This window comes from Podarcis filfolensis, assembly GCF_964270895.1.
Source record: "Podarcis filfolensis genome assembly, chromosome: 1".
In the NCBI taxonomy this organism is placed as follows: Eukaryota; Metazoa; Chordata; class Lepidosauria; order Squamata; family Lacertidae; genus Podarcis; species Podarcis filfolensis.
The window spans coordinates 87225458-87248259 of record NC_139604.1 but is presented as its reverse complement, the minus strand read 5'-3'; the positions used below and the strand labels follow the sequence as shown (position 1 = coordinate 87248259).

The window sequence follows — 22802 nt, the reverse complement described above, 5'->3', positions numbered from 1 at the left end:
TACTCCCAAAACATCTGGAGGGCCAAGTTTGCCTATGCCTGTTCTAGAGCCATTCAGCTTTGGGCAAATTCCCTGACTAGGAAAATGAAAGAAATATGAAATGATCATGCTTAGAGTCATGAGGGATTAGACCAGAGGCTGTTTCTTCTTGTTTCTTCCAACCATTGAGTAATGGCAGAGATGGTTCTTTCCATGATTTGTCATTTTTTTCCGTGATATACATTCTGGAGTCCAATAAAAGGGTGAAAACATCTATGCTGATGAAGAAGAGGCCACACTCAGTTTTCTTTATTTCATCTCTACTGCCTCCAGGCCAAGTAGATCAATACAGATGAATGAGAAAATGCACAAGAGCTAGTGCAAAACAAAGCCAGAAAGACAGGATTCTCTCTGCATTTCCTGAAGTGACAAATAGTGTGGAGAAATTAACTGTACTCCCCCCCCGCCCCCAATCCTGTACATAACACTGGGGTTGGCCTCTTCCCTTGGACCCTGAATGGCCACTTTAGGCAAAGCTTCCCAAGATCTGCAAACGCAGTCCAGCCCAGGCAGTCTGGGCTGCAAGCCAGAAGCAACAGCTCACAGAGATTAATGAGTCAATGTCACCCACTTTGCATTCCTGAACTGTGATCAGAAAATTCCTGCTGCAGCTTGCAGCCTACGCCAAACCGAACCCTGATGCAAATAGCATACGCTTCTGGGTACTCCCTCTTGGGTATGCACCAAAGCCTCTTACCAATGCCAACTGGATTTTTAAGGACAACAAATATCCTGGAAAAATATATTGGGTACTGTGTCTTCCATGGTAGCTTTCCCTCCTTCAAGCCAGGGCTTTGCTAGTCCGCACAGAAGCGTGGCAAATTGGAGTCCTGGAGCAGCACTAACTGCCTAACAGTGAATAATCACACAGGATGCCTGGGAATAGGAAGGGTGTCTGTTTTGGAATAGTGATGTTCTGAAGCTGGATGCCTAACAGCTGACAACAGCTGTTCAAGAAAGGCTACTTTCCAAGGGCAGATCGAGAGAGACAGCCTTTTTCATGATGAGAGGCAATGAGGCAGACCAGATGCATTCATTGCTGCTTTCTGGAAAATATGTGATTGAAACTTTCCTCTACATGGCTACTCTAGGCAACCGTCCTTCAGATAAAGCCACAAAAATAATGCAGAATCACTGTTCCCATCCCTGCAGATTTAAGGCTGCATAAGCAACAACATATGTTTCCACTACAAAGCAACAGGGAGCAGATGTTTAAATTATTCTCCATGCCCTGCTTAAGCAGAGAGGATGGTGCATGAGGTGATCCAAAAGTGGATGTTGTTCCTGCAACTTATGCAGGCTACAACCAAGCAATTGTCCTAACGATTGTTCTGGCATCCCATGACTCAGTAGCACATCGGATGCATATTCACTGTGTCACATGTGATGTTGAGTTTTGAGCTGCCAGCTGTGCAATCATACAGAAACACCCACCCACCCCTCAGGATCTAGACAGAGTGCCTAAGGGGCATCTCACCTTTAGGCTTCACTAGAACTCAACAAACAAATGATCTGAGGATTGAAAGCACTAAGGAGTAAAGGCATGTTCAAACCAGAACAAAACTCAAGAACTTAATACAGTCTGAACCCATCTGACCTCTCTTTTAAACATCCTAAAACAGGAATATAACAAAAAGACTTGTCAGGACAAAAAACTGCCAGATCATTTGCACTTCCCCACGTGTAATTAGCAGCACATCCACGCTACTGAATTAAAACAAACAGCACATACAACAGATGCCTGGAGCGGAGAATGGCAGCAGAGTTTTATGCTGATATTCTCCCAGTAGTGTTTTTGAAAGAAAATAAAAGTAGATAAGAAAATGGTCATCCATTTGCTGGAGTCAGGATGCAGATTTAGCTGCTGCCGTGGAAACCACTGTTTGTTCTAGGGCTGCTTGTGTCATTGGTGCAACACTGTAAAAACGCTGAGGGCAGTTCCCAGTGAGAAGAGAAGCTGGTCATCGCTACAGTCAGGCAGCTTTTAAATGTTTTAATAACAACATATTGGATTCCCAAACCCTTGTGGCAGAAAGGGTCGGTGTGCCTGGCTGTTAATCAGAAGGTTGGTGGTTTGAGCCCACCCAGGGATGGCTGTAGGATTCCTGCATTGCAGGGGGTTAAACTAGAACAGGGACGTCCATCTCCCAAGAGAATGCGATCTACTCCTGGGGGGGGGAACCATGGGGGGGCAGGTCAAAGTTGTTCTTTTTTGGAGGGGGCACCGAATTTGCAGTCCTAATTAGTTAACGGGAATGCTGAAAAACCCTCACCAAAACCAGAGCGATAACTTCAGCTTCTGTTTTAGTGATCCTGCATGAATGAATGACACAAGAGAAGGACCGGGGCCAGTAATGAGCAAATGATCAACCAATATCACCCGGGAATCGACCTGTTGATCGCAGTCGACTGGTTGGACATCCCTGGACTAGATGATCCTCGTGATCCCTTCCAGCTATACAATTCTATGATTCCAAGGAAATGCCTTTTTAGAGGCCCAGTGATAATCAGGCCTGTGCCCATTCTACAATTTGGTTGCTACACTATGCAAGTATAGAAAACAGACACACAAGCACAGATGATAAAAAGTTAGGACTACAAAGAAAACCATACATATCTGCAACTAAAACTGTAACTATTCACAGAAAACAACATAACTTCTACAAATAATGATAAAACATTTATTTATAAACAAGTTCAAATAATGAAACAGCTCGTTATATAAATGTAACATCATTGTATTCTTTTATTTTGAAGAGCACATAACCTCACACACAATTTACCTTTGTGCCACTGAAGACAGCTTGGTCTGAAAGCGCTGTTTATTTGCAACAAGACCATTTAGTCATTTGTTCTTCTGTCTTTCAATACACACTGAATCTCATTGCTGTTTTTCATTTCATCTCACTGTTTGGCAACTGAAGGGCCTATTCGAATTAGGCTGTCAAGCTGCGTTTACTTCCGTTTTTAAACTAGAAGTTATAACACTTAGTTTTCTTGACAGTCCTGACTTTAATCACTTGTGCTGGCGCTGAGTGGCCAGAAGTCATTCCTCTTTGTTTGACCCTCCAACAGTTGCACATCCAGAAAATCTTCCTTTTCCTCTATTTTTGGTAAAGCAAGCCAGCTCACTCAGCAAGGAGCTACCAGGTCAGCCAAAAAGAATGCAAAATGTGTCACAGGGGCTGAGACAGATCCAGAAAGGCAGAGTCTGCTGCTTCCATACTACCTTACGATTTGAAAGCATGAGGAACTCTTCCCAGTTTAAACTGTACAGCCGTAAACCAGGCATTATAGCCAGGTTCTTTGGTTAGGGGCAGGCATTGAACAACCTCACCAAAAGTTTCCAGCGTGAATACTGATTTCAGTTATAATGCTTCAATCCAACTGGATCTTCAGTTACTGCTTAGGGAGAGGGACAGGATCAGGCAGTAGCAGACCTCATCCTAGAAGGTTCAGAAAGCAATTTTATGGCAGGGTGGGAGAAGGTTTCCATAGCTCAAAGGTAGCACTTATGATTTCCATGCAAAAGGTCTCAGATTCAATCCCTACTATCTCTAGTTTGAAAGGGATCTTGGGTACCAGAGCCTTCCTTGCCCAAGATCCCGGAGAGCCACTGCAAGTCAGAGTACATAATGCTAGGCTAGAGGGACTAATGTAAGTCTGACCAGGTATATTGTGGTTTCCTATATGAAACAACCAGGTATTTTGGCCTGGGATGGAAGATAATTCTTTCATCTCTATGCTTACATTGCAACCTGCCTTTTTATTCTAGCACACATCAAGTCCAAACTGGCAACACTGCCCCTTTCAGCAAAAGCAGTTCCTCTCTTCATTGCTGGTTGTTTTGTGTTCATTTAAATTATTATTTTTTAACCACACACACACACAACTTGAAAAGAAAAATCCAGCCACCCTACTTTCTTTTCTCAATACTTTGAAAGTCCTGGCCTGTGAAGCTTTAGAAACAAGAAATGGAGTGCAGTATTCTCCTCCAGAACCAGGCTTCCCTGATTTGCCTCTCGTAGCAGCAGCCAAATCCACAGGCACACAAAACAAAAATTCAATGGTGTCCCTTATTGCTCAGTAACAGTTCAGAATGAAGGCAGCTTTGGGAAGCAGCAGAAGGCAGCCGGAGCAGGAGTCGCTCATTCGGTAGTGAATGAGAGAAGCACCATAACAATGATGCCAGTACACAGGAGGAGTACTTGTTGCACTGAGTTCCTAGGCGAAGGAAAAAGAAGAAGAGAGGATGAGCTGAAGATCAGGCATGATGAGGATCTGGATCCTTCCATCCCCCACATTTTTATTCCTCCTGGGACCCTCAAGGCGGCTTATAATGGCTCCAAGATCAGGAATGGGGAAGCTTTGGTTCTTCAGATGTTGCGTGACTCCAACTCCCATCAGCCCCATCAACACAGTCAATAGGGATGATGGGAGTTGTACTCCAACAATATGGAGGGCCACAGATTTCCCTTTGCTGCCCTGGAAGTTATGCATGGGGTGTTCCCCACCCCCACAAGTTTTTCTTCCCATAAGTAGATGTGGTGAAGACACTTACCAAGGATTCTTCTCTTCTAAGAGATCGGGCACGACATTTACCAAGGCGATGTATAAAAAGCCCCCTGAGGTAAATGGGAGAATCCAAGCGATGGTTTCCCCTGTGTGGATAGTGAGAAACACATCAGTGACCAGGAGGTGGCAGGAGAGAACTGTATTTGGGTAAGATGGGATGGATATGGGGGTCTCTCATTCATCCCTTCTGCATACTCCAATTCTTACCTGTCCCTTTAGGTGACTGAGCACAAATTGCAAAGCAAGCACCGAGAATGCCTCCAAGGGCCGTGGAGAGCTGTAACTTGGCTGCGCTCCAGCGATCAAAGCCAGCACGAAGGAGGATGACAAAATCTCCCACCTACAGCAACAAAGCGGGGACAAAAAAGAGAGAACTGCACTGAAGCTGACAACAGTCCCAAAGCATGGCACTGCAAGCTCTTTTCCAGAATTGCCATCTACAAAAAGTCCTTTCCTGAACAGATAACTAATTCCAAGCCTCAGAGTTAACAAGTGGGGAAGTCAAACATGGAACATAGTTAACTCATTTATTCTCGCCTCATAGGGAGGAAAAGTATTCTTTCCAATTATTTTGTTGGCAATAAGTAATTCTAAGCAAATAGAACATTCACCATCTGCCGCCGCCACCACCAACACTTTGGCTGAGAGAAAGCCTAAGGATGTGCAAATATACAATATTTGCTTATCCCTTGTCTCTCCCTTCCATTCCATTTACTTCATTCATTGTCAAATTTCAGATTGTAAGATTCTTGGGGCAGGTACCTTTTTGGATTTTGTTACTCTGGAAAGTTTTGTGTGTATGTGTGTGTCTGTGTGTGTGTGTGTGTGTGTGTGTGAGTGTGTTACAGAGTGTGTATATTACAGAGATTTGCTCACTCTTTCAAACAAAGCCCTGGCCTCCCACTCAGAAAAAAACATTGAGACAACTTCCCAACAAGCCTATTACAGATCCTGCTTACCTCATGGGGAATTTCATGCAGAAGGATTGCCATAGTGGTCAGGAGCCCAACCTACAGCCAATGGCAGAAACATGTTAAGACATTCCATATCACTCAACAGGGACACAAGTGCAGCAAAGCAAGACTTTTCTAAACATTTTTTTCCTGGGGGGAAAGGGGAGATGCTGACCCTGCCCCCCCTTTGAATGGTGATCTGTGCAGTTTTAGTCTTCAAAGCAATTGCAAGGGCTTTTAGTGTTGGGTTTTAGGAAGAATGGAAAAAGCTGTAGTTATTTAATACATATTGTATGGATCTTCTGCTAGAGTGAAAGTATTAGGAAAATGCTATACAGAAATAGCACAGAACTGCTTCTTATTTGTCTACTTGCTTTTAACACCAACCTCTGTGATCTGAACATTAGGGGAGAGTCAAACGGGTCCCCTAAACAGGGAACTTACCTTTCTGCTAACCAAAAAGCTGGCTGCCACTGCCAGGCCATGTGTGAAATTATCTATTGTGTTGGCCAAAAGATTGAGGTATCCGCTGATCTACAGTGGCAGGGGAAAGAAAGAGAAATAAAATCAGAGCATCTAACGCCTGAAAGACAAGGAGACCACAGACAAAGGCCATTTTCACAAACAAAGGTAAGAATGCCAATTTTATCCACAATGTAGCTTATATCAAACTTGTGAATGTGGTTGACGAGGCACATAACATAGTAAGTAGCAGTCTTTAAAGTGACTATAGTATTCTAACAACCCAATGGATGTGAGTTATCCTGTTTTGACAAGCAGATGCAGAAATTTAAAATATGGGTTGTCAGCTGTCAAACAGGAATGCAGCACGGGGCTTTTCTCTTAGTGTATATGGTCCAGTTCGCCTCTCCTGAACTGGAAAATGGCAGTTATATTCTTAAAAACACAGAAAGATGTTGAGAGATGGCATTTTTGTAAAGACGCAGGAATTTTGTTTTTAATGATAGAAACTTTTAAAGAAAGCGGCTTAAATTCAGGTAAAGACTGTGTACATAAAAGATCAAGGAGAAGGCAGGTGAAGGTCCAAACCAAGCAGGCGATGATGGAGTTGAAACCATCATTCAGTGGTAAGAGCCAAGGCACAATCCCTGCCAATTATGTGGGACTGGGAAGAACCTCTGACTTTGACTCTGGACAGCTACTGCCAGTCAGAGTGGATGGGGCTAGACAGCCCAAGGGTCTGACTCACTATAGGGAAGATTCATACATGTTTAAGAGGAAAGCATCTGCATGCCTGATCTCCCCTAAAAGTGGGGGTTTGGCTATTTTTTTTAAATACTGCCTGCCATCTTTGCTTTCAGGAAGTTATTTAACTTCCTTTTGAGTTGTTTTTGCTTAGACACATATCACATTTTCTCCACTGGCCCATGGACCCCACCCCCACCACCAAATGGTTTACCTTGATCTTCTGGGCTGGTAGTGAAGACAAGTGAGAAGAACCATTACTCTGAGCTGTGCCCAACTTCTTTCTTTGGACTGGACTGGCTGCCTCCTGCACAGCAGAGAAACTGCTCCCATTTGGAATCCGTTTAGCAGGTGCTTTGGAATCACTGACCTAAGTCATGGAGAAGCGGCTGGTCTTTTTCCATGTCCATCAAACAGTGGCCCAGAAACCTTTTCCCATTCACTTCATACAGTGCTATCCTAAACTCAAAGAAAACTATAGCTACTTCACATCTGATGATCTCCAAAGCAGAAGAAAGTTTGCAAAAAAAATGGACACGGAAGCCCAGAGACTGTCATTTTAAGTGGTTTGTTAGGCAAAGTCACACAAATCAGACAAGGACAACCTCCACTTTGCTCATGCAAGGTTAACGGGGAAGCAAACAGATATCCTGCTTTCCTGACTCCCTAACTCCAACCTAAACACACACACACACAATTCAAAACTTGAAAATCCCATACTTTGTATTTTGCATAATGTATTCAAATACCATATTGAAAGCATTTATGCCAAATATAGAGGAAGTTATGCCAAGTACAGAGGAACTGTGCACATGGTGGAGGCGGGAACTCGTATAGGATAGGGGTGGTTAAATTGTGGCCCTCCATATTTTTGGGAGTCTAACTCTCATCAGCCCCAGCCAAATGGTGAAGAATGATGGGAACTGTAGTGCAACAACATGTTGGAAGGCCACAAGTTAACCATTCCTGCCATAGGGCATTATGGAGCCCTTCTGTTCTCCTGCTGACCTTCACACAAGGAGTTTATGTCATGCCTCCTGAATCACCGAGGAGGCTACTGGAGGGATAGGAAGTTAAGCTTCATGCTGTGTTTCCAAGATCACATGGCAACATCACATGTCATAATCAAACTGGGATCTTGCACCCCTCTCAGAATCCACTCACCAAGCTGGAGCTTCCTTCCTTTCCACTGTCTGGGAACATCTTCTGGAGGCTCAGGAAGGTCAGCAAACCAATGATCACCCAGAGTCCCAGGAGCTTCTGCTGCTGGAAACTCTGCCCTTCTCCTGTAGAGGGGAAAGAGGTAGAATGGGCAAGTCTCACCGTAACCTGAAAATCAGGAGCCCCCAAAACCATTTTCCCCACCCAAAAGAAAACAAAAGTAACCCCCCCACACTTCATTCACACGAAAGGCAAACTGGTTTCCAGAAGAAACATACAAATCTGGAGCCAGTGCACTCTAGAGCAGGGTTTCCCAGACTTGGGTCTACAGCTGCTTTTGGACTACAGTTCCAATCATCCCTGACCATCGGTCCTGCTAGCTAGAGGTGATGGAAGTTGTAGTCCAAACACAGCTGGAGACCCAGGTTTGGGAAACCCTGCTCTAGAGTATTAGTGCTGCTGGTGTAAAGTAAGAACCCACACACTCAGTACACATCTCTGATAAAGCTGAAACAAAAGAGCCTAAGGTGCTTCCGCATGTCAGCTATAGTGGGGATGCCAACTGACCCAGAGCATCAATCACCTGTAAACAACACAGATAGGCAGGGGATGGATGGATGAGCTCTGTGCCTGATGCTGGAGTGGGTGAATCTATAATAAATTGACCCAGCAAAGCTCTTCTGTTCTCAAGCACTCTTCTCAAGTGTAGAAAAAAGAAGCCTTGAAAATAGAAGAGGACTCTGTAGCAAAGGGTGGGGGGGCAGCTGTGCTTTCTATAGCTCCCTCTTCCTATGGCTACCACTCTCTGTCTCTCGCTGTATATCTCTCCCACCCATCTCTTCCTGGATACCTTCACGCACCTAGCTCCCTGCCAACCCACTTCCCGTGACAGAATGTTGATTCCTTGAAAACTCAAGTCCTGCAACTTGGAGATGTTTTACTTGCAAATTCATTAACCCTGCATGTTTTATTCAGAGAAAAAAGCTGGGGTTTATTTTGTGTGTGCAAAGAGACATAGGCAGCCCCTGGTTACAGCCACATGTTTACCAGGGCAAATTCTGAAGCTGAGCCTGCCTAAGCTGCGTGCACAGGCATGAAGTCTGTGCTCTGGAGAGCTCATTCCTCCTCCTCCTCCTCCCGCCACACCCTGGCAAAGTTCTTTGCCTAAGGACAAAAGATGTCCTTTTTGATTAGATGGAGTGCGGTCAACTTCCCACACGCTGTTGAGACTGGCTGTAGGCAAGGGAGAATGACAGGCATGTGTGGGGTGACGCAATCCTGAAGCCCAAAGGCCAGATAAAGGCTGACAAGGTGGGGAACGTCTTCCAAGGTCACATTTTCAGGAGGCACAACACCTGCGGACTCAAGGCAGGCAGCAGCGCAAGGGCAGGTGCCCTTCTTATGGAGGGAGACCTATGCAGACCTTCAAGATCAGAGGAAGTTGTCCTTTATGAATCAAGCAGTTAATTGCAGGGCTGCATGGAAGAGCACCCTTCCTCAAGGCTGCTGAAGTGCAGAGAGGCAACAACATGCTATTCAGGAGCAAAGGCGGCTGTGTTTGTTACATCTCTTGCATCTATAGAAGAGTACTTGACAATTCCTTCCTCAACTTGGTGCCTGGTTGTTAGACTACAGCTCCCATCAACTCCTGCCATAGTGGTCAATGGCCATGGAGAACGGGACCTGTCCTCCAAGAACATCTAGAGGGCTACAGGTTGGGGAAGAGGGACAAGGCATTTTCCCTATGATAATTAGCCATGAAACTCACTGGGTGACCTTGGGCCAGCCGTTCACTTTCAGCCTAGCCTACCTCACATGGTTGTTGTGAGGATAAATGGGGAAGAGAAGAACTATGTTCACCATCTTGAGCTCCTTGGAGGCGAGGTGGGATACAAGTGCAACAAGTTGATTAGTAATTCATTTGACATAGCTTTGGAAGAAGCATGACTATATTATTAGTGTTATTAAGAGTCAAAGCATAGAACAGAGAGAAAACAAGCCCTGGCATCCAGGCACCCCTTTTGAAAAGATCACAAGAGACCCCAAATGGAACACAACAATCTGTGCAGACGCAGGGAAAGAAATGGCTTGCAGATCAGTGCCTGTGTGATTTCAAGGCATTTGCACAGTTCCAGGCATTACCTGCAGTGGCACTGCAGGTGTAGGCCCAGGCCTCTGGGAGCAGGTGCAGAAAAACATTTCCCAGGAGCCCACCAATGGCAAAGCTCAAGAACTGCTTCATCCGATGGGATCCCTCTGAAAAGACAAAGAGCAGCCAGTCACCACAGAGCTTGATCTCATCTTGCTATGCTACTCATGGGAAAGCTGAGAGAACAGTTATCTCTTCCCCCATGCATAGGGTTTGCTGCCATAGCAGCTGATCAGGATGCTTTGTCTGCTTCCTAGAAAATGCTGAAACTGGGAAAGCCAGTTGAAACACCTAGTACATTGCTCCTGCTATTTGACAACAGAACCCAGTGGGGCAGTTGTGAACTCGCAAGGGGAGGTAGGGCCAGTGGGAAAACTGTGTCTGCCTAGTGTCTAGAGAAGAGAGCAGGGCTGTGTTTATTCCACAGTTTTGAGCCCGCACCACACAAACACACAACTTAGTGTAGAAGTCAATATCCTGTTTCTAGCCCTTAAGAGTACAAAGATAAAATCAAAACTATGCAAGTGGTGCCAAGGGAAATCTCAAAAGCCACAGAACGGAGGCATTTCCAATTGGATTTCCAGTGGCCAGAAGACAGGGCTTCATTGTTATGCCTGATGCTTTGCCCTTTCCCATGGCTAGTAGGAAACAAAGGCTTACAAAATACTTATACCTATGCATCAGTTACACAAGTCACAGAATCTACCTCTCGTGACATGAAATTTGGTTTACTACTAGAGGGTGAAGGTCCTATTTTAGAAAATCCACCTGCACATGCTCAACACCCTAAACTTAGCCATTGTCCGCCCACCTGACTTCATGGAAGGACTTGATAAGTGCATATTGCTCCTGTATTACAATAAGCATGCCGCATCCAGGTCTTGCATTTAAAAGCTGTGCTACCCTGAGCAATCCCTGACTGAGATGCTGAGCCAGAAAAAGGAGGCAGAAATCACCAGGGGGTGCTTACCTTCTGACTTCAGTGCTGCCCCTGTCTCAAGAGGAATTACCAGCAGCGGAAGGACCCCACTCAGCCCAACCATAACTGAACCAATCAGAGAACAGATCCAAGCATCCAGGCGCTCCTCGCTGAATATGGCCCCCCAGGACTCAGTCTCCTTTTCACACAGGGGACTAGCCTCATTGTCAGCCTGGCTCAGTGGAAGGTCATGGGCCTGGCAGGCAGCCGTAAGCATCAAGAAGGAGAGGGTTCCATGGAGAAGCAGTCGTTCCCCCATCATCACTGTGCAGCCTCAGCCTGGCTGGTCAATCCCTGCAAGGAAGAGAGAAAAGATGAACAGTCCATGCCTAAGACTCTTCAGTGCTTCTCCTCTTCACCCATCCCTTTTGAAAGTCAGTCCCAAGACATTTGTTCTTTTTTCCCTCCTGAACTGAATTAGTCTTCCCATTGTTGACTTTAGGGGCAGAAAGGATGAGTCATACTTCTTTCTCTCATTTTTTTACTAGATGGAAATCTCATAACGAAGCGAGATGTCCCTGCAACTCCTAGGTAGCTACTTATTCTTGTATGTGGGATCTTCATATTGTGAAAAAGAGGGATCAGCATAGATCTCGGCAGCCCATTTCTGTGACTGAACATCACTTTCCTCACACTGGGGCTGTGTGGTTCTGAACCATTCCTAAAAGAAAATTCACATATCTCCTGTATGTATATACACTTATTGAACTGGTGGGATTTTTCTGGTGTGGCCGGCTGGCCCATATAAATTTGGCCACGCGGCCCAGTCAGACCAAAGAAAGGCTCCCCCACCCATTCTAAGCATAGATGCCAAGGGCATCTGGCAATATACCAACCAACCATCTGCGCTCGTGACAGCAATGGAATCTGAGGTGGAGTGGCAACCTGACCAGTTCACCATGAGTGGCTTGAGGCAACATGCTGACTGATGAGGACATTACAAGGACAGCAGCCCAGCCAGAAACCCATCAAAATGGTAGTACAAAACTAGACCCAGAGTTTAATGGCTTCTGCAGATACTAAAATTATGTAAAAGAGGAATTCAGCATGCCACTAAGCAGATCTCTGTCAGCACAAGTATTTCTGCTTACCTAATGGAATGATTCGCTCTCTTCCCCCACCATGCCATACCCTCCAGCATTCCTCAGATGAAAATAGGGACATTTTCATCTGAGGAATGTCGGAAGGTCTGCTGCCCCTTCGGCACCTGTGCTTCTGCTGCCATGGCCCCAGGAGTTCTCACTCTCCCCCAACTGACCCTCATTGACCCCCACTTTTTCTGCTCTCCCAGCCCTCACATAGAGCATTTCCTACCAAAGGAAGTGCAAGTGCCACCAGCAATACGTAAATGGATGTATGGCCCTCCACCATCCTGAAAAAAAAAACACCTTAATCCCAATTTTGTTTTGTTTTATTCTTTGGTAGATTTACAAATATAAAAACACACACCAAAAAAATAATTTTAGGGAGGGAGGGGGAAAGCCCCATTGCTATAGCAGAAGTTCTTGCATAGGCTTCTGCTGGCAGGGCCTGTTAGTTGAATCCCACCCTTAGTGGTTGGAGATGTTGGACTTTGCCTGGGGAAGCCCATGTGTAAGCGGCTGTTGATAAGCAACTCCAATCTCCAGACTGCTGTGGCCTCATCATGACCAAGTATAAACACAGACCTAGGGGATGGGGATAGGAGTGTCAGACCCATCCTTATCAGTAGATAAAGACTCAGAAGAACAGCGAGAGGGAGATGCAGCAGCAATATAACTGGGAACCTCCACAGCCTACAAAGGCAAGCAGCAGGAAGTCTTTACCACCTGGGGGAGGAAAGGTAATGAAAGAGAGAAGAAGAAAGAAAGAGAAAAGTATTCCAGACCCTGAAGGGTGTTGGTGGGGGAGTCAATCAGAAACTGTGAGTTATGGTACTCCAGAGAATCAGAGAGAGAAAGTAAACTTTGGGGCTGTATAAGAATTTTAACAATATTTGAAACTAAGTTCCTGCTGATCAGAAGAGGCTGGGACTACATGTAGGAGAGGGAGACCTTACCAGCTCTTCTCTAGACTCCTGAGGCCTACTTGAGTCTCTGAAGGAACCTAGGCTGCCAAACGTTGCTGGACCTCTCTTGAAGAGAAAGTAAGCAGTAACACCATAACAGATATATTGCAAGTGTATCTGCATATTTTTGTAATCTGTTCAGGGCTGACCTGCTTCCTCCCTCTTTGCCCCATCTATGCACTTCCAGCCAGGTTTGTGGTGGTGTGAGAGAGCCAAGCAGCAGCCAATTCCACAATGTATGCTCTGTCCTGTCCTGACACATGTATATCCAAGACACCATGTGGTCAGGAAACACCTTTTGGGAAGTCACTGGAGCAACCACTCAGAAACGACAGCTCAGGGGTTTAAGGCTCTTCAGCAGGGATAGCCGCAGAATTTTTTAATATTTTATTTAGCCCATCTGTTGGCCCTGCAGTTTGAAGCTAGGAATTTCTGGTCAAACTATTTCTTCGGCCAGCCTGTCCTGTCTACTTGAGTCTGATTGGCATCAGCTTTCCATGGTCTCAGGCAAAGATCTCTTCCGGTCCCACACTTGCTTTGTAGTTATTCAATGGAAGTATTTATATCTTGCCTTTCAATCATACTAAAAAGGCAATTAACAACATTTTCAGTAACCCAAGATACTCTTGGCTTGAGTTGCCAGAGATTAATCCTGAGACGCTTTTTGCATGCAAAGTGTGTCCTCATCCAATGAGCTCTAGCCTTCCCCTCTCCACCCTCACACAGATTCCATCCCTCCCTCTCCTTCCTAGATTTGTATTCTACAATTACTTTCTCCCCAAGATTTTCTGCAGGCAATGCAGTCCCCTCTCCGGCTCCCCCAAAGAGTTAAGCTGGCAAACATGGGATTCCCTGCCCCTCTGCCTTCAGAGCAATCCTGTGAGATAAGATTAGAATCAGACACAAGCCTTATTCACTCAGTCTCCCCACCTCCTCCAGCCAATTACCATAACACAAGGGGGTGAGCCCATTGGCCTTGGCTTCTCACCCCTGGCACTGTTCCTACAGCCCCCAATTTGCTGAGGACTAACTTCTGCAGTAGGGACGCGGGTGGCGCTGTGTGTAAAACCTCAGTGCCTAGGGCTTGCTGATCGCATGGGCGGCGGTTCGAATCCCCGCGGCGGGGTGAGCTCCCGTCTTTCGGTCCCAGCTCCTGCCCACCTAGCAGTTCGAAAGCACCCCTAAGTGCAAGTAGATAAATAGGTACCGCTTTATAGCGGGAAGGTAAACAGCGTTTCCGTGTGCTGCGCTGGTGCTGGCTCGCCAGAGCAGCTTCATCACGCTGGCCACGTGACCCGGAAGTGTCTTCGGACAGCGCTGGCCCCCGGCCTCTTAAGTGAGATGGGCGCACAACCCTAGAGTCGGACACGACTGGCCCGTAGAGGCAGGGGTACCTTTACCTACCTTCTGCGGTGAGGAGGCTGCCCTACTTATGTGGTCTCCCCATCATGTGATCTAGAACCTCAAACTTCTTAAGACTTCTTAATTGCATGGGGAGCTTTCTACCAGTGCAGTTTGCCATCTTTTGGGGTTCCTTTTCCAGTCAGCAGAGTCGCCCAGAAAGTCTTCAAGAATCCTCTACTTCACAGTTCAGCTCTTCTCTTGGTGAACTCCCATGTGGGAATAAACACCTCACCCATTTTGGTTCTTCTTAAAGTATTTATTGTCAAAGTAACACTACAGTGTATATAACTTGTACAGTCATACCTTGGAAGTCGAAGAGAATCTGTTCCGGAAGTCCATTCGACTTCCGAAACATTTGACTTCCAAAGCGCGGCTTCTGATTGGCTGCAGGAAGCTCCTGAAGCCAATCGTAAGCCGTGGAAGCCCCATCAGACATTTGGCTTCCAAAAGAACGTTTGAAAACCGGAACGCTCACTTTCGGTTTTCAATCGTTCGGGAGCCAGAACGTTCAACTCCCAAGGCGTTCGGAGTCAAGGCACACTGGTCTAATAAAGTAAAATAAAACTATATGCAAATAATCATTCAGCCATCTGGCCAGAGCAACAGCCTCTACACCACACACACACTTTCTCATCCAGAGCTTGCCTTATAAAGAAACCTGTTGCTATGGCAAAACTTTTCAAGGATCATTTCAAGTTATTGTTATACTACACTGACACTTTCTCAACATTATGCTCCAACATATGGGGCTTTGCAGAAAAGATGATGAAGATGATGGCGGAAGAGATCAACAGGTAATCGAAAGCAAGCAGGAATGGATGGATGGATTACTGTTTGAAGATCCCTCAGGGAACTTTGTGGCTGAACCAGGGATTTGATTCAAGGTCTTACTCATCCACTGCACCCTTCTGGCTCCAGTGATTTAAGAGAGGCTTGGAAAGAAACACTCACCTTATATTACAGAAGAGTAACTACTAGGCAAGGCCATTCTGTCATTTGGGAGACAGCTCTCTTTTTCAGTCTACTCACATCTGCCAAACATAGGACATGTGAACAAGCAGGCAAGGACAAACATTTGTGGCTTAGCAGCCCATATGCACTTGCTTGCAAGGCCCATGGTGGAATCAGTGAGTTATGGAAAATTCCTAGAAGGCAGAGTTCCAGGGGGCTAGAAGGCCTGGGAAAACACTGGGGAGGGGGAGGGGACAGAGCAGGGCTCCCTTAGTCATGTCAGTGCCAACTAATTTGGGGCCAACACATCTGAGACATGTGAGGTATCAAAATGCCTCCCGAAATTCCTTCTCTGAGTCATCCTAGGTTGAACCTGCATGTGGTGCTTTGAGTAATCTGTTGTCCCCCTAAGAACATAGGAAGCTGTCTTATACAGGTCCATCAAGCTCAGTATTGACTGGATGCAGCTCTCCAGCAGTTGAGACAAGCGTCTTTCGGAGCCCAGATGCCAGAGGCCAAACCTAATCAACCACATTTTCCCTAAAGTCAGCACACCTGCTTTCTGCAAACCATGCAGCACCAGGTGCTCAGCCCACAGAAGCCCCCTGCTCACTGCACAACATATGGGTGAAAGAAAGCAAAGCTTATGTGGGGAACACACTCTGCACTACTCAAGTTTTCTGCAGGATTCCCTCCAAACCATCAGAGCATTTTTCCTTCCGGGGAATATTTCCCCTGTCACACACACACTTCTTGTTTAGCAATAAAACGGAACAAGGAAGCACTATTTTTAACTACCACAACTCCTCTAGGGAAGATGCCTATTTATAAAAGGATTTAACCAATTCATGGCAGAAGATGTTGATCAATGGCCATTTCCCATTACAGCTCCAAAAGAAGTTCCCTTTTCAAAGGGAGTGTACCGGATCATCAGATGTTAAGGCCAACTATCGCAATATTTCTGTTATGTTCAGGGCCTGGCTTATGAGTTTTCCACAAGCATCTGGCCAGCAGAAAAAGTGCAGAACTAGGTCAAATGCAGCCAATCGGTTCTTACATTCTCAAGTGGCAAGTATGGGAATAAGGAACCTATGGCTCTCCAGATGATGTTGAACTAAAATTCTCATCCCTGACCACCAGCCATGCTGGCTGGGGCTGATGGGAAATAGAGTCCAACAACATCAGGAGGGCCCACAGATTCCTCAGCTCTTCCCTAGGTGTTTGCCTAGTGACTGTTAGTAACTCTGAGCCAGCGTACAGGTTTTATGGTATTTTATATTTTGCTGGAGGGACGTGGGTGGCGCTGTGGGTTAAACCACAGAGCCTAGGACTTGCCGATCAGAAGGTCAGCAGTTCGAATCCCTGCGATGGAGTGAGCTCCCGTTGCTCGGTCCCTGCTCCTGCCAACCTAGCAGTTTGAAAGCACGTCAAAGTGCAAGTAGATAAATAGGTACCGCTTTATAGCGGGAAGGTAAACGGCGTTTCCGTGCGCTGCTCTGGTTCGCCAGAAGTGGCTTAGTCATGCCGGCCACATGACTCGGAAGCTGTACGCCGGCTCCCTTGGCCATAAGCGAGATGAGCGCCACAACCCCAGAGTCGGCCACGACTGGACCTAATGGTCAGGGGTCCCTTTACCTTTAGATTTTGCTGGAAGCCCCCCAGAGTGGCTAAGGCAACCCAGTCAGATGGGTGGCATATAAATAATAAAATTATTATTAAATTATTATTATTATTATTACACTTGCCATGAGGTTACCACCCAAAGGCAAGTGATCTCCAAACCAGCAACCATATATAGTAACAGGTTTTAGGTGATCCTCAATGGATCCCCTTTCCACTTCTCCAAGGTACCGCTGCCCACTCACTCTCCCTCTGTGTGCAAACTAAACAGCCTCCAAGGTACGGACAGTGATGTGCAAGGGAAGTGGAGGGTGTTGTTCCATTTCCTAACTCATCATTGCTTGCCCACTTGGAGAGGACCGATGAACAGGCACCAAAGGAAAGTAGATGGACCAGCATCTTCAGAGCATTCAGAGCTTCAGAGCATGGCAGTGGACCCTTTCCTGGAGTGGGGTGGTACCCAAGGATGCCACCTGCTTCTGCCTGGAACTCCATTATCATATTGTGAGCCTCCAAACCTTCCTAGCAGAAACAATGAACATGAAACCAGGGGAGCAAATAGTTCTACATATTATGACAGAGAGAGCGAACATTTGCCATGGAAATGGGGGGGGGGGCATTTTTGGCAACATTCCTCCAGAGCTTGAGTGATGAGGGCCAGCACAAAAGATTCTGCATCTCTCCTCTCCTGCAATTGCAACATGTCACATTAGTAACATAAAGAGGCAATGTGTTTGTGGGATTGAACCATCACAGGTCAGGCACCATGGTCAGAAGTTCCATAACCTCTCACAACAACTAAAACTCAATATTTTTCAACTGAGTAAATTCCCATATCCAACTATGAGCCATCAAGTATTAAAAAAACCTGTGTGTGTGTGTGTGTGTGTGTGTGTGTGTGAGAGAGAGAGAGAGAGAGAGAGAGAGAGAGAGAGAGAGAGTCCTAAGAAATCCCCATTATTTATTTATTCTTTTTTTAAAAAACTCCAGTCCTTGGTAACTCGGGGAAACAGCTTTAATGCAAAACACATCTGGCCTAGTGACCCTTTCATAATTCCCAGCGAACAGAATTGAAGTCATGACCCGCACAATTTTTTTAAAAGTAGAACCTTGACTCAGAGCACATTCCATGTGGGGGTATTAGAAGTGGGAATTGTCCCAGAGGAGAGGAGACTCTGCTTGCTAGTGAATAACTGTATTCCCTGGAGGATTATCTAAATTGCGAGGAGCTCCTGAAATAGCAACTGGAGGATGATTGATATACGTAAGATTTATTTATTTTTTTCCAATTCAGAATGAGATGCTGCAGGAAAGAAACCCAAAACCAGACAACAAGAAACACAAAAAAGCCTTCTCATATGGCACATGTAGAGATTGGGGTTGCTATCTGAAAAACACTTCTGGTTAAACATGCTTAGGATTATGTTATTAACACTGTGAAAAGTCTGCGTGCCTCTCTAGACAGGAGACCTACACCCACTCCATTCTCTTGGATGGTAGACTCGATAGCCAATGCCACTTGAAATATAAGCCTACACCAAGAGAAAGAGAGAAACGGAAAAGGGAAATAGACCAGAATGTTTACTTGAGACATTTCTGAAACTGCTTAGTCTCCCTTGCAAGAGATTTCCAGTCTATTCTAGAAATGGCCTTTATCCAATGCACCTGGAAAATCCAGCTCAGCTCTCCCCACAGCAAGCTCTGTGCAGTGGTCAAGAGTTTCTTCTGCTCCTGCCTCCTCCCCTGACAGCCAGCAGCTTTACCCTTCTGCTGACCACACTGTTCCAGCATTTTTCCAGTCTTGTATCCTACCGCCATGCCACTCTTGAAATATATATATTCAGGCATATTCCTCTGGAAGCCCAAGGCTCATCTCTAATTATGCCAGAGAGCCCAGACAAAATGTCATCCTATTCCCCCGCAACGGAAATAGAAACAGCAACAAACAAACTCTCTTCCAGACCCTTTTACGAGTCCAGCAGCAGCAGCAGTAAACGCCTGGAATCCTACTGGAAATCCTGACCTTCTGCCAACAGCTACAAGGCTTCACAGCTCCCAGCCGCACCAATTCTGCCACTGTGGGGTTTGAAGCAACCCACTCACCCTGGAGTGACCCATTCAGAACCAAAGCCTAGCTTGATGCTGGAAGCAGGCCTAGGTCTAGTCTGTGGCTGGATGTAAGTTTGCCTGGGAGCCTCGTTCCCATGTCAGGGTTCCATGATGGAGCTCCGTTAAATAAACAAACTTCTATCCCTGCAGAGACAAACTCCTGTCAAAGAACATACACATCTGAACTGGAAGAAACATTACAGCTGTTGACATGTTTTTATGCCACTTCTAATTTTGCAAAGTGCTCCAGATCATATTAGAGTATACAACTGCCTTGTGAGGTAGGGCATTGTTCCCATTCTACAAGAGACAAAATTGGAAAAACAAGTTTGATTTGTCCATCCAGTGAGTCCATGGGAGTGATGGGCTTGCCCAACATGCTACTTCAAGAGCCATCATGGAATTCTCAAAAAGCACCTAATTTAAGCCTACCAGGAGCATGAGTCAGTCACAGGTAGGACTGTGTGGACTCTGTGCTAAAAAATAAAAATAAAATTCAATATCCCAAGCAATTCTGCACCAAGAAAAGCAGAACTATCTTTCTTACTTTGCCTAATTTATTTTTCAATACTTCTTCTTCTGCATAATTTATCCTGGTTCTGCAGGTCACTGAAACGCAGCCACTGGAAGCCTTATTCATCCAGCTCTCTGACTTCTGATATTTCAACAGGCTAAACAATCTGAAACATTTTTTGTAGCCATAAGGACCAGTAACTTAAATGAAAGCTGAGGGGAATGTGGTTTCTGCATGCAATACCACGTTATGTGTTTCCCCTCCACTTTCACAAAGTCACAGCAACATACAGGCTTGACTATTATTAGTGTGGAATTTTTCAGCAAGTGGAGACATCATCTATGAACTCATCTTATGAACAGAAGTGCAGCTAGCAATTCATGGGGGGATATGTTCTGCACCTATTCAGCAACCTCTAAAGGAGGAGAAGATGCCCCCTTTCTCCAAACTACTCTTTGATCATTTTTCTTCTTCTTCTTCTTCTTTTGCACCTTATTTTGCTAACAGCGTTGTCCATTAATTTCTCTAACCCGCTTTTACGGCCATCTCAGACAATGGACATCATCACAAGCTGTAGCAGTGAATCCTATCAAGTGATTACACACTGTGTGAAGAAGTGCTTTATGGCGCCTGTCCTGAACCTAAAAAAGTTCATGGGAGGACCCAAATCCTAACATTATGATGGAGGAGGAAAAAAGTTTCTGTGAGATTTGTCCACACTATTCATAGCTGCATAAACTTCATTGATGCCCCACCTTCACCCTAAAGAGAAGCAATTATCAAATCACCACACCAGCAGTCACTAAGAGAGTAAGAACATAACGAGGCAAATGACAGGTGAACTTGCTTCTGGTTGAAAGAGGATCAAGTCATGAGTCCTTCATAATTTAAAACAGTTCCACTGCATGGGTCCACCATTCACCAGTGAAGATACAGCTAATCACAGATCTTTGAGCGGCATGTGTCCTTACTTAGCCTCAATGCAGATGTTCCACTGTGCTTCTAAAAACTTCTGTAAGGTCACAATGAAGTATAGTGGATCATGCCTTCTGTATGACATTCCATAAGTTAAGATAAACTACTTGTGACACAGTAACTACTCTGCACCAGACCAAATCTGCACATTCCAGTTTCCTATCCTATTATAGGTAATTAACTTAGCACAGCTAGGATGATTGGGTTAGCACCCATACCTACTGTTGTGAATGGATCACTGTGCTCATTTTACATGCATTTGAGCTTTAACAGACTTGTCAGAAGCTTTTTGCATTTCACAGCCCTTTGATCCCACTTTTTACATTCCACCCTCCCTCCTCTATATATTTATGTATATATTTTATCTGTCAGTTGAGGATAATACATTATGCATCTGGTGAAGTGAACTCCAGGTCACAAAAGTTTATACATGGGTGGATAAGCTGTTGGACTACAGCTTCCTTCATCCCTGACCATTGGCCATACTGGCTAGGGCTGATGGGAGTTGGAGTCCATCAAGATCAGGAAGGCCACAGTTCCTGATCCCTATTATTATCAGAAAGCCTGCAATCCCACATGTACTTGGCTGCAAATCAGTCTTGTTGAACTCAGTGGGATTTACTTCTGAGTAGACTTGCAAAGGCTGACACTGTAAAAGTGTCTGTATTTAAGATGCCACAAGACACACTTGTTTCTGCCTATAAGTAGTATCCTAACTCTTACAAGACCCAATTCTGGGTGGCCAAAAGACATAAAACTTCTACCAGATAGAATACACTTCCATTCATCCCCAGTGCAGGTTCCTCTATGTACCAAGCCATTATTTTGCCTTTGAAATTCTTCTCTCCTCATCTCCCATTATAATTTGTCTGAAGTGGAAACTACAGTTTGAGTGGGCCAGCTAATATGCTAAAGCTGTCACCACAGATGTTCCTTTATTAAAACACGTGTCTATTTATTAAGAGGCACAATGGGACATTATCTAAGAAATTGTTCTAAGCAGAGTTGCCTTGGGAGTAAACCTCATTAAAATAGCTTCGGAGTAAACATGCAGAGTCTATTTAGCGGCGACTTCTGCTGGAAGGAAAACTGGTGGAGGAGCGGAGAAGTGAAAAGCGATGGGGGTACGTGCAAGGCTCATTAAGCACATCGATATGGTCTGCGTGCCGTATGGATCAGAACTCTATATTATGGTTATTTACCTTCTGAAAACAAAATTACGAGGCGGCTCTTGCTCCTTGGGAGAAAAGAGCGCTACATTCTCCTAGTATCACCCACTTCTCGGAAGCCGATAAAAGGAAACCCCTTCTCTCAACAAACCATACCGAGTCTAGGAAACACACAATCCCAAGATCTCAAAAGCGCAGCACTTTGAAAAAAGGAAGAAAGTGAAGGAACAGGCTATAATTAACGGCAGAGACAACGAAGCTAAATGCAACATCTGTCAGCAAATGATTAAAGGACTTGGGGGACGAAGAGCCGAGTTCCCCCGAGGCATCAAGTAACCCACCTGGTCTATGAAGGATACCCCTCCACATACGCACTTCAATCCCGGGGTGCTCTTTCTTTTCCTATTGCTGCCCGGGCACAGGGTACCACTTGCGCCTCCTCTGCCCTCGCCTCTTCCATCCCGCACTAAGCCCCGGCCGCGCTCCGCCCGCCTCAGCCGCCCCGGAAAAGTTGGGCTCCCTCGACCCTCGGGATGGAGGGCAGGGGGGCTTCCCACCCAGGGGCAGCTCAGGGGCTGGTTCGTTACCGTGCGACACCGGGGAGCTCCGGGCTGCCCCTGCCATCCAGCTGCGTCTCCGCTCGGGACTCCCCCCGCCTCTTCAGCCTCGGCTCCGCCTCCAGAAGCCAGCCACGTCGGTCCCATTCTCCTCGGATCAAAAGCCGCCGCTCCGGCGGACGCTTTAGCGCGCGGCACAGCTTCCGACGTGTCCGCCAAAGGGGGACCGGATAGCGAGAGCAAACGCTTCTTCTAGAAACGCTAAGGGAGCCAGCGGGGAACAGGACATACTTCCGGTTAGGGCAGGATGGGGGACCGGAAAAGAGTCTTACTCTGCCGTACAAGTGACAGAGCGCAGGTCTAGGGCTGCTTGCTGCACGGCTGAGTATTCGCC

At 45.9% G+C, this 22802-nt stretch overlaps 1 protein-coding gene across 4 annotated transcripts; it reads right to left on the bottom strand.

Moving 5' to 3' along the window:
• Positions 1-2706: 2706 nt before the first annotated feature.
• Positions 2707-22593, bottom strand: SLC39A13 (solute carrier family 39 member 13). 4 transcript variants are annotated; one of them, XM_083605604.1, is made up of 10 exons: positions 22439-22593; positions 11054-11356; positions 10077-10190; positions 7938-8059; positions 6988-7143; positions 6012-6101; positions 5574-5624; positions 4822-4954; positions 4601-4700; positions 2707-4263 (listed from the first exon to the last, which is right to left on the bottom strand). In XM_083605604.1, exons 2-10 carry the CDS (start codon positions 11322-11324, stop codon positions 4188-4190), a joined length of 1113 nt encoding a protein of 370 aa, XP_083461730.1. In that variant the 5' UTR covers positions 11325-11356; positions 22439-22593; the 3' UTR covers positions 2707-4187. The 4 variants fall into 4 exon arrangements, with proteins under 4 accessions (XP_083461730.1, XP_083461731.1, XP_083461732.1 ...); XM_083605605.1 differs by having other exon boundaries at positions 22193-22547; XM_083605606.1 differs by lacking the exon at positions 6988-7143.
• Positions 22594-22802: the final 209 nt, after the last annotated feature.

Bases quoted from the DNA above. Each gene is read 5' to 3' on its own strand.
- SLC39A13 (XM_083605604.1), bottom strand. From the start codon at position 11,324: ATGATGGGGGAACGACTGCTTCTCCATGGAACCCTCTCCTTCTTGATG. The intron at 10,191-11,053 runs GTAAGCACCCCC...TTGTCTTTTCAG, and splicing joins GGCAGCACTGAAGTCAGAAG to AGGGATCCCATCGGATGAAG. The intron at 6,102-6,987 runs GTAAACCATTTG...CTGCCACTGTAG, and splicing joins TACCAGCCCAGAAGATCAAG to ATCAGCGGATACCTCAATCT.